General features: G+C 39.2%; 1 protein-coding gene across 1 annotated transcript in view; it reads left to right on the top strand.

The window, feature by feature from the left end:
- Positions 1-3,357: 3,357 nt before the first annotated feature.
- The window catches only part of FSIP1 (fibrous sheath interacting protein 1), a 157,456-nt gene continuing 149,756 nt past the window's right edge, over positions 3,358-11,057 (top strand). The window contains exons 1-2 of the mRNA XM_023514251.1: positions 3,358-3,486; positions 8,226-8,409. Coding sequence (XP_023370019.1) covers positions 3,361-3,486; positions 8,226-8,409 — 310 coding nt within the window. The 5' untranslated portion in view covers positions 3,358-3,360. The remainder of the gene's footprint in view (positions 3,487-8,225; positions 8,410-11,057) is intronic.

The raw sequence follows: 11,057 nt of genomic DNA, 5'->3' as shown, positions 1-11,057 counted from the left end.
TTCTTTTATGAATCACGTTTGTGATTTTTTCCCAAGAAGTCTTGTATAACCCACAGTCACACATATATTTCAGAAATATTATTGTTCTAAGTTTTACATTAGGTCTATTAGGTCTATTACCCATTTTGAATAAGTTTTTTTCTCTATGAGTCTTGATTTTCTTGCCATTGATCACTTATATGCTGTTTTAGTTCCTTTTCTAGGAAATACACATCTTCTAGGCCAAAGAGTCTTTCCTAATGAAAGCTCTATAAATATGTAAGTTTATTAGCCTTTCATATATCATCTATGCTAGAATATATATCATGCATTTTCCTCAGTTTCCCAGGTGCTTTTAAATTTCATTTAAAATTCTTTTTATGTTTGAGACTAAAGGGCATTAAGTGTTATGGAATTAAATTTATTAGTCTTTTCCTTTTTGATTTATGTATGTTCATGCTTAATAAGTCTTTAATTCCATATATGCAAACTATCTTTATGTTTCCCTCCAATTACATGGATATTTCATATTTTACCTTTTTACTTTTAATATGAGTCTTTACTTTTATTAAAGTAATATGGTCAAAAATTACAAATAGTCTTTACAATAGAGGGGAAAAAATGAGACCGTTCTCTGGTCTCATTCCACAGAGGTGATTATCTTGAATATGTTTTTTCTTTTCCTTCTTTATTTGTTAATTTTTTATCTCAAATTAATATGAGGGTACAAATTTTAGGTTACAATGTTCTTGCTTCCAAGGCAAAGTTCAAGTTTTAGTTGAGCCCTTCACCCAGGGGCATGCTGAACCCCCTTGCACTGTGCATGTTAGGTTAGAGCCCATCAGCTCCCCCCCAGCCCCACCAGTCACCTGCCCCTCTCATCCCTCCCCTCCATATTTCCTCCCCTTCCCCTTGCTAGACTATATTTGTGTTTTATGGTTTGGGTGGACATGTAATTGTTTATATATTGTTTCATATTAGTATTGAGCACATTGGATTTTTTTTTCCATTTTTGACATAGTTTACTGAGAAGAATGTGTTTCATTCAACTCCAGGTAAATATAAAAGATGTAAAGTCTCCATCTTTTAATGGCTGAATAGTATTCCATGGTATACATACACCGCAGTTTGTTAATCCATTCTTGGGTTGACGAGCACTTGGGTTGCTTCCAAGTAAGATTTTTCACACTACCCTTTTTCTTTTGTACTTTTCCTTACATACAGTATTCTTAAAACACAATGTTTGTTTAAACATGCAGTGCTTGTGTAATTATGACTACTTATATATTGTTTGATTGCTTTTTTCTTGTATATGCTTTATTTTTCTTGTGTAATTTTCATGTGCAATTAGGATTTCTTCTCAAACACTCAAATACCTCTCTAAGATCAGAGTTCAATGCCTTTTATTCATACCTTTTTCTGTTGGTCCAAATTCATAAGATAATCTGTCAGTTGCACCCCTCCCTACCTCGGAAGCTGTATTTTATTTCATTTTTATTCTCAGGAGTGAACATAATAAAAGAGACCTGTTTCTAAAGCAGGTTATTGATGGTTTCCTCAGCCTCTCTCTTCATTGCATGTATTATAGTGGCTCTGCACATGCTCCCAGCTCATTGCTCCCTCTGTAAGCTACAATAAGTCTCCCTTGTCAGGCTGCTGAGGGTATTTGCAAGACATTTGGCCTTTTGGTGACTTATGCTTTTTGGTTGTGATGTGAAGGGCCATAGTGATTCATCATCCCACAATAATAATGTCAGTGCCTTCCTGAGTAAGCCCAAATCCTTTTGCAGAGCTTGAATAATGCTGAGATCAATCAATGCCTTTTTCATTTGCTGAGAGGGAAAGAGTTGCCCTACTGGGAAATTAGTTTCTTAAGCATCAGGTTTGGTGCATTGAAATGGTTGGAGACCAAACCATATTATCCTTCTATGGACCTGGGAGGAGCTTCAGATTGTTTATATTTGTGCTTCCTTCTATGCTAAAAGCTTCTCTGGATTCTGCTTCTGCTCTTCAAAAAAAGAAAGATGAGTCATTTTATAGGGCAAGAGAAGGATATTGTGGTAGTACAGGTAATTGCCTTCCTTCATTTTGTTATGAGGGAAATGGTTTAATATGTAATGGATAGGAATTTAGGAAAAGATTTGTTGGAAGACACCTCTTCATATGTAAAGCTAAGTATTGAGAGGGCAAAAAACTGGAAGTATCCCTATTTCTTCTATTTTACTATGTATGCATGTTACCCCAATATCACTGGACAAATATGGAATGGTCCTGGACAAGGGCACAGTTTGGAAGGATCATTGTGCCTGCATTCCCCATGCTCTCCCTCTAGCTTAAACCACCCTGCCTGGTATGTCTTGCTTTAGGAAACAGCACTGGGAATAGAACAGCCAGGAGGGCGAGAGGCCTATGTATGTTGTCACATGAAAAATAGTTAGAAGGACTGGCACTGTGTGGGCAGAAAATGAAAGTCTGTCCTTTAATAAAGGAAGTAGGTTTCTGTGTCTTGTCTCACAGGGCAGAAGTAGAACTACGGGTTTTAGAAGGGGAGGATTGATAAAATGAGAACAGTGCCCTGGAGATGAGTACTTGATGAAAATGTGGCAGCAAGAAGGAGAGGAGAATTCAGAACCAGGAGGGAAGTTGAGAATTACGGCCGCGCTAGAATGGAAAAGGCTAGAATAAGGAAATCAAAGGAAGCAGTGAGGCCTTAGCAAATCACTGAGATGAAGTCCATTTTGATTGAGAGGCAGAGGTGCCCCCTGAATGTTCCCTCAGAGAGACCAACGCCGACTTGGCATCTGTGGCTCAAGTGGCTAAGGTGCCACCCACATACACCTAAGCTGCTGAGTTCGAATCCAGCCTGGGCCTGCCAAACAACAATGATGGCTGCAACCAAAAAATAGCTGGGCGTTGTGGCGGGTGCCTGTGGTCTCAGCTACTTGGGAGGCGGAGGCAGGAGACTCACTTGAGCCCAGGAGTTGGAGGTTGCTGTGAGCTGTGATGCCACAGCACTCTACCCAGGGGGATAGCTTGAGGCTCTGTCTCAAAAAAAAAAAAAGAAAGACCAAAGCCATAGTAAGTGTTTTCTTCTAGAAGGGCAGGAAGTCACCAGACGGCATTCACTTCTGCATCCTCTTTAGCCACGTTCAGTATCTGATATCCTGGGCAGTATGTTTTATGCCTACTGTGGCATAAAGTTTAACATCTATACAAGATGTCTTTTGATGAAATTGGGGAGCCCCACAGTGTGACTTTGGTGGTAACATAATGCTTAAAACCAAGGCTCTGAGTAATTGGATATTAACACTAGTACATGAAACATTTAAAGATCCAAGTCACTTGCTTTTTAATTTTTTGTTTGTTTGTTTCAGGATATCGATGGACATTATAAAGGGAAACCTAGATGGAATTTCAAAACCAGCTTCAAATTCAAGAACACGTACAGGGAGCAGAAGTTCAAATGCTTCTTTGGAGGTGCTCTCACCTGAACCAGGGTGTTTCATGGTAATTTCCTGTTAAGAAATGATTTAAACTCCTCCCAACCTCCCAGCAATTAATGAAACCAAGGTTGTTGTTAACAACTCATTTTAAGTTTTCTTTTTAGAGGATGTGTGTAGAGAGCACTCACAGATTTCTTGAATTTTACTGCAGATTTTTTTATGTGACATTCTCTCACCTCAAACTCTTGAGCTGAAGCAAACCTCTTGTTTCAGTCTCCCAAGGAGCTAGGACTGCAGACACCCAAAACAACACCCAGCTATTTTTTTGAGATGGGGTCTCACTCTTGCTCAGGCTGAGCAAGGCTCTTATGCCTGAGCTCAGGCAATCCACCTGTCTAAGCCTCTCACAGTGCTAGGATTACAGGCATGAGCCACCGCACCCTGCCTGGCCCCAGATACCTTTTTTACTATTACCCTGTGCTTATGGATAGATGTGTTTTTCTAGTCTATTCTGTCACTGAATATTTACCTCTTTGTGAGATACCGCTTTATGGAGCAGGAGGGGGAGGAGTCCTTTTCATCTTGTCTCGCATGGGCACAGGCCCAGTCTTAGCCTTGCATGGGCATTAAAACCCAAGCCCATCACTTTCTGAGGCTAGCAAATCCTTAGTCTCCTTTCCTGTTGCTCTTACCTCCACCCTCAGCCACACCAGCTGATGTAAGGATTTATAAGGCTCCCAATTTTAAGTTTCCTTTTAACTTCTGTCCATGAGCAATTTCCTTAATGTTTCTGAGAGCTCGTCTATGCTTTTCTAAATAGAGATTATGCTGTCTTCCATGTAGCCCACAGTGAAATCTAAAACCAATTTAGATTCTTTAGTTCCAAGCATAGTGGTTATAAGAGTAAACTCTGGAGTCAGACCACCTGGATTCAAATTAGGGATTTATTTATTTTATTTTTTTATTGAAACAGTATTACTTTGTTACCCTCGGTAGAGTGCTATGGCATCATGGCTGACAGCAACCTCAAACTCATGGGCTCAAGTGATTCTTTTGCCTCAGTCTCCCAAGTAGCTGGGACTATAGGCACTCACCACAATGCCTGGCTATTTTTGTTGTTGTTGTTGTTGTTGTTGCTGTTTAGCAGGCCCAGGCCGGGTTTGAAGCCACCAGTCCTGGAGCATGTGGCCAGCGCTCTAACCACTTAGCTACAGGTGCCCCTCCAAATTAGGGATTTATTTATTCATTTATTTATTTTATTATTTGAGATTCATTAAAGGTACAGAGAATTAGTTTATACTAATTGCATTTATTAGATAAAGTCCCTCTTATAATTGTGTCCTGCCCGCAAGAGGTGTGCCATATACCATGACTCCCAGCCCCTTCCTTTCCCCTCTCCTTCATTCCCTTACCCCCACCTTGTATTAGATCATCTCCTGCCTTCATATTAGAGTTGAGTACATTGGATTCTTGCTTCTCCATTTTTGTGATGCTTTACTAAGAAGAATGTGTTCCACCTCAATCCAGCAAATTGGGGACTTAATATTTATGTTTTGTATGATCTTGGGCAAATTATTTCCATCCTCTGTGCCATGGCTTTCTCTTCTGTTCAAAGGGGTCATAATATTATCTACTTAATAGGCATATTTTGAGGATAAAATGACATACAATCTAAAGTTTTTAGAACAGTAATTGGCACCTACTAGGGATTCAACACGTTTTAGCTATTGGCCTCCACTCTGTAATTCAATAGATCATTCTTTCCTATGTTTCTCTCAATAATCAGCTAACATAGTAGGTTTCACGAAATATGTGTTCAATAAATTTAGGATGAAGACTTGCCTATTTTATCTTATTTTATTTTTTGGGGGGGTACAGTGTGCTGGTTTTATATATAATTTGAAATATTTTCACCAAACTGGTTAACATAGCCTTCATGGAATTTTCTTAGTTATTGTGTTAAGACATTTATATTCTGCATTTAGAAAGATTCACATGTACCCTTATAAGATGGACCATAGGTGTGGTCCCACCAGTCTTGACCATTTTAAATAGCTATGATAATCTACAGAGACCTGAAAAATTTTGGAACAGCATAGAATTAGTATTCTATTCCTGCATATATATTTCTGGGTGATTTTTTTTTTAAGCAACAACTTCATGATATTGATACTTACACGTGTTTTAATACAAAGATTAATATTACCTCATTCAAGACATTTAAAATAAAGATATCAGTGATCACTCCAAGTCAGAGTTTATGTGAACTTACTAAGCTCTAGGTCAAATTCTAGAATATTTATTAGCTAATGTGGGCTTTGATATTTATATTAAGAACAAAGCCTTTACAAGCTGATTTATATTAATCAAGTTAATAGAAAATTAGTAAGGTTTACTTCAGATTGGAGAAGAAAGCTTCAGACAGACTATGTGCTGGCTACTGAATGCAGATCAGTCTATAAAGCCTCATGTATTGGTGTTTTGGCTAGTTTTATTGTTCGGATTTGTCTTTTATTAAAATTTCACCAAAGATATTCACACAGCAGAAAGTGAGTTCAAAGTGCTAGAGTTTTAGTGACATTTCAGTAGTAGTAATGTATTTCTTATTCTAAACATTTTGGTTTGTTGTTACCTGTGCATATGTTACTTATAAGTAACTTAAACTCACTTATACTTATGTTACTTTTTCCTTGAAAAAGTCAATAGTTGTAAAAATCTCATGGATCTCAAGGAGGGGATCTAATTGTTGGGAAGGGTTTTCATGAGGTATTTACCTTTCCTGGGATTGAGATGGAGGAATGGAATCTCGGACGTGGACCAAAGAAAAACAGAGGTGGAATGTGATATCGAGAATGAAGAAGAAAGGAAAATTATACACACAGATCACAGGTTAGAGGAGCGAGGGGGTTTGGAACAGAGGGCAGCAGACAATGGGATGGGGAAGATGGTTGGTAGTTATCAGATGGGAAACCATGGGTAAGATTTTTGCCTGTATTTCTCCAGTTTTGCTTTTCGCTTCATTGATTTCTGTCCCTTCTGAGCTGGGATCATAGGTGCTGATATGTGTGGAAGTCTCTGTATACCCTGGAATGTGCTATTCAAGTATGCTACTATCATCTATATTCTGTGTATTCTGTATTCTTCCACATGAATCCCATTTTCAGAGAAAGGTCTGCTAAATTCATTTATGCCAAGATATAAATGACTGATGGAACTTGTGTGACTTCTCCCAGAAATGTTAGCATTTTCACAGAACCATGTAGCTTTTAGGTTTAACTGGATATTGTGGAATTTCATGCATTTTCTGGCCTTTGAAAGAAGTATGATTTTTAAGGCATTTAATGCCTCCAAGATTACATAAAGTAGGTACTGTTTTGCTTATTTATAAATTGGGCCTTCACTAGTTTCATTCCCTATTGGATCTGTTTTCTTCTCTGTTAACTCGGGGTGATAATATGTACACGTATTATAGAGGCATTGCGAGGAGTGAATGAGGCAGGACCCGTCTGAGACCAATTCCTCATGAATGGTGGCTGTGATTATTAATCCTACTGTCTTGGCTCAATTCTACTGGGTTTATGTCCTGGTTCAGGCAGAGAGATTAACACTCAGTCCTGTGTACCTAGAGATTTACTTCTCAGCACCACCCATCTTTTACCCCGGAGATTTGCAAGGAGACTACAGATTGCAGTGTTACAAAGTTGAGCATGTGGGTACAAACAGAACATGAAACCTGCTGAGGGCTGAGACCAGAAGAGCTGGAGCAGAAATCCCCCTGTTGGGAGGGGAAAGGCACTCCTTTGGAAAGTAGCTCTTTCTCCCGGAGGTCTTGCCTCTTCCTTGAGCTGTGTTTGCTTCCACTGGGACCCTCACCATAGTACACAGACCACTAGGCCTGTGTTCCTTGGGGTGTCTTTTTTGTTCTCCTTTAGGAAAACACAGCTGTGTGAAGCTGGTGTTTTCAGAATGAACTTTGTTAAGATGTAAAGGGAAACCAAACTGAGGTAGAAAAATTGTGACTAGCATAAACATAAATAAATTGCTAAAGCACAGGATTCTGGTTGGAAGACTCTCATTAGAAGCAGATCTCAATTCAGACTAGTAACATTTTTTTTTTTGTTGAGACACAGTCTCACTATGTTACCCTCAGTAGAGTGCCATAGTGTCACAGATCACAGCAACATAGAACTCTTGGGCTTAAGCAATTCTCTTGCCTCAGCCTACCAACTAGCTGGGACTACAGGTGCCTGCCACAACGCCCCACCATTCATTTTATTTTATTTTATTTTTTTCAGTTTTTGTCTGGGGCTGGGTTTGAACCCACAACCTCTGGCATATGGGGCTGGTGCCCTACCCCTTTGAGCCACAGGTGCCACCTGTTGTTTTTTTTTATTGCGGTTGTTGTTGTTCAGCTAGCCTGGGACAGGTTGGAACACACCAGCCTTGATGTATGTGGCTGGCGCTGTAACCACTGTGCTACAGGCACCAAACCCCGACTAATCACTTAAAAAAAATTATTTTTTTCAAAATATTAAGGGGGTACAAACATGTTTGTTACATGGGTCCATCATATAATAATGAAGTCAGGGTTTTCAGTGTGTCTCAAACTCTTGCACTTAGGTAATCCTCTCACCTTGGCCTCCCAGAGTGCTAGGGTTACAGGTGTGAGCCTTAAAGTGTGTATTTTTATGTACATTCTCACATATGCTTGTATGAGTTTCAAAATACCGTAGAAATGAAAGTTTTAAAAAATATAGTCTTTTAAAAACTTTTTTTGGAAATTTTTTTGGAAATTACTTTTAGGTTGAAACTGCAAGCAAGTTGAACTTTGATAAAGAAGACCACGCAGAAAGCAGTAAAACAGAAGAAAGAAGAAATAGTCATGATGATAAAGAGGAAAACTGCTCTGAGAAAATAAAATTGGCCAAGGAGGGGTCGGATGAAGATGTGGATTTGGTTCAACATCAGATAAGCCCTGAGTGCTCAGGTAGGATAGTCACTAGGTGATTGGTTAATGATAGTTACAGATGATATATATATATATATATATATATATATGTTAGAATTATATCAGTGTTTTTGTCAGCTAAGTAGAAATCATAAACTAAAGCAAATGAGACATATTTTGGGTCTTTTTTTTTTGGCAGTTTTTTGGCCAGGGCTGGGTTTGAACCCTCCACCTCCAGGCATATGGACTGGTGCCCTACCCTTTTGAGCCACAGGTACCGCCTGGGAGACATATTTTTTGGGAGCAAGCAATCACCACTTTTGATTTATAAGATTCTTAATAAACCTTAAATATACTTAGAAATACAATAAAATATGTCATTTTATGTAATTGTTATTGTGGTCATTTTTACATTAATCAGGTAGGAAATATTTCTGCATGATTTATTGATTTTTTAATGATTAAAATTGTACAATGAAATGTATTCTGTAATTGATAAATGCCTTTTTAGGGAAAATCTTTCTTTTTTTTTTTTTTTTTTGAGACAGAGCCTCAAGCTGTCCCCCTGGGCAGAGTGCTGTGGCATTACAGCTCACAGCAACCTCCAACTCCTGGGCTCAAGCGAGTCTCCTGCCTCCGCCTCCCAAGTAGCTGGGACCACAGGCGCCCGCCACAATGCCCAGCTATTTTTTGGTTGCAGCCATCATTGTTGTTTGGCGGGTCCGGGCTGGGGATTCGAACCCGCCACCTTAGGTGTACGTGGCTGGCGCCTTAGCCGGTTGAGCTATAGGCGCCGAGCCGGGAAAATCTCTCTTAATTGTTTATAACATTCGGATTTTGAAAGACTACATTTTCCCCATAGTATTTCATTAATTATAGTCAGATTGAATTAAAACAGTGGTCTCAAAGAAGTGGTCTACAGAGCCCTGCTCTTCAAGACCCTTTCACGGACTCTGCAAGGGAACTGTTTTCACAGTAACACTGAGATCCTATTTGCCTTTTTGTCTGCTGTACTGACATTTGCACCAATGGTATAAAAGTAATGGTGGGCAAAATTGCTAGTGCCTCAGCTTGGATCAAGACAATGGCACGAAAGTGTGCTGGTAGTCATTGTATTCTTTGTACATTGAATATGCATCTTTGAATATCCTTTGGGGCTAAATGGGAAGTACACATAAAGTAATTCTATCACATACCAAAGTGTGAAGATGTTTTGAGGAAAAATACTTGTGTGATAGTTTGAGTTGAGGGCCTAACTGGCTAATTTTTTTTTTAATGGAACATGATTTTTACTTAAAAGTACAACTGTCAGACAAACTTTTATCATTCAGACTTGGGTATTTGGTAGACTTCTTTTTAAAAAAATGACATAAACAAAAACTTTTCAAGCAAAGATAGCCTAATGGCCAACAAACACATGAAAAAATGCTCAACATCTCTATTCATCAGGGAAATGAGATATCATTAACTCCATCTAATTCTGTGAGAATGGCTTTTATCAAAAAGTACCAAAACAACAAGTGCTAGTGTGGATGCAGAGTTCCACGATTGATAGAACTGCAAACTAGTACCACCTGTATGGAAGGTAGTATGACGATACCTCAAAGAACCAAAAGTAGACTTACCCATTTATTTGATCCAGCAATCCCACTCCTGGGTATTTACCCAAAGGAAAAAAAGACATTTTATCAAAAAGACACATGCACTCAGGTGGTGCCCATAGCTCAGTGTGTAGGGAACTGGCTACATACACCCAGGCTGGCAGGTTAGAACCCTGCTGGGGCCAGCTGAGCAACAATAACAACTGGAACAAAAAAATAGCTGGCCATTGTGGCGGGCGTCTATAGTCCTAGCCACTTGGGAGGCTGAGGCAAGAGAATCACTTAAGCCCAAGAGTCTTGAGCTGTGAGCTGTGATGCCACAGCACTCTACTGAGGGGGACATAGTGAGACTCTGTCTTATAAAAAAAAAGACCCATGCACTCAAATGTTTATAGCAGCACAATTGAGAATCGCAAAGATGTGGCAACAACCCAAGTGCCCATCAATACATGAGTGGATGGATAAAATGTGGTATATATATCCATGGAGTACTACTCAGCTATTAAGAAAAGGGTGATCTATTATCTTTTTTAGCAACCTGGCTGGAACTAGAGACCATTCTTCTACGTGAAACAAATACCACATGTACTTAATACTAAATTGGAACTAGTCAATCAACACTTATGTGCACATACGGAAGTAAAACTCAGTAGGAGTCAAGTAGGTGGGAGGAGGGGCGAGAGGCTGGGCTAATTCACACCTAACAGGTACAATGCACACATTCTAGGTAAAGGGCACACTTATAACTTGGACTGAAAATGTAGAAAAGCAAATTATGTAACCAAAACAAATATGCCTGTACAGTATTCTGAAATTAAATATATGTGATATTTATGTTAACAACTAGTGATAGCATGCTTATAATTATTTTAAAACGAATTAATAAGTGAATATTTGCACTATTTTTCAGTTTTGATTTATAATATGTAGTTATCAATAGATATAACCCTCTTCGGCTCGGCGCCTATGGCTCAACCGGCTAAGGCGCCAGCCATGTACACCTAAGGTGGTGGGTTCCAATCCCCAGCCCGGACCCGCCAAAACAACAATGATGGCTGCAACCAAAAAACAGCCAGGCGTTGTGGC

Source organism: Otolemur garnettii, unplaced genomic scaffold (assembly GCF_000181295.1).
Source record: "Otolemur garnettii isolate 467f Iridium unplaced genomic scaffold, OtoGar3 scaffold00050, whole genome shotgun sequence".
NCBI lineage: Eukaryota > Metazoa > Chordata > Mammalia > Primates > Galagidae > Otolemur > Otolemur garnettii.
This window is presented reverse-complemented; position numbering and strand designations above follow the sequence as displayed.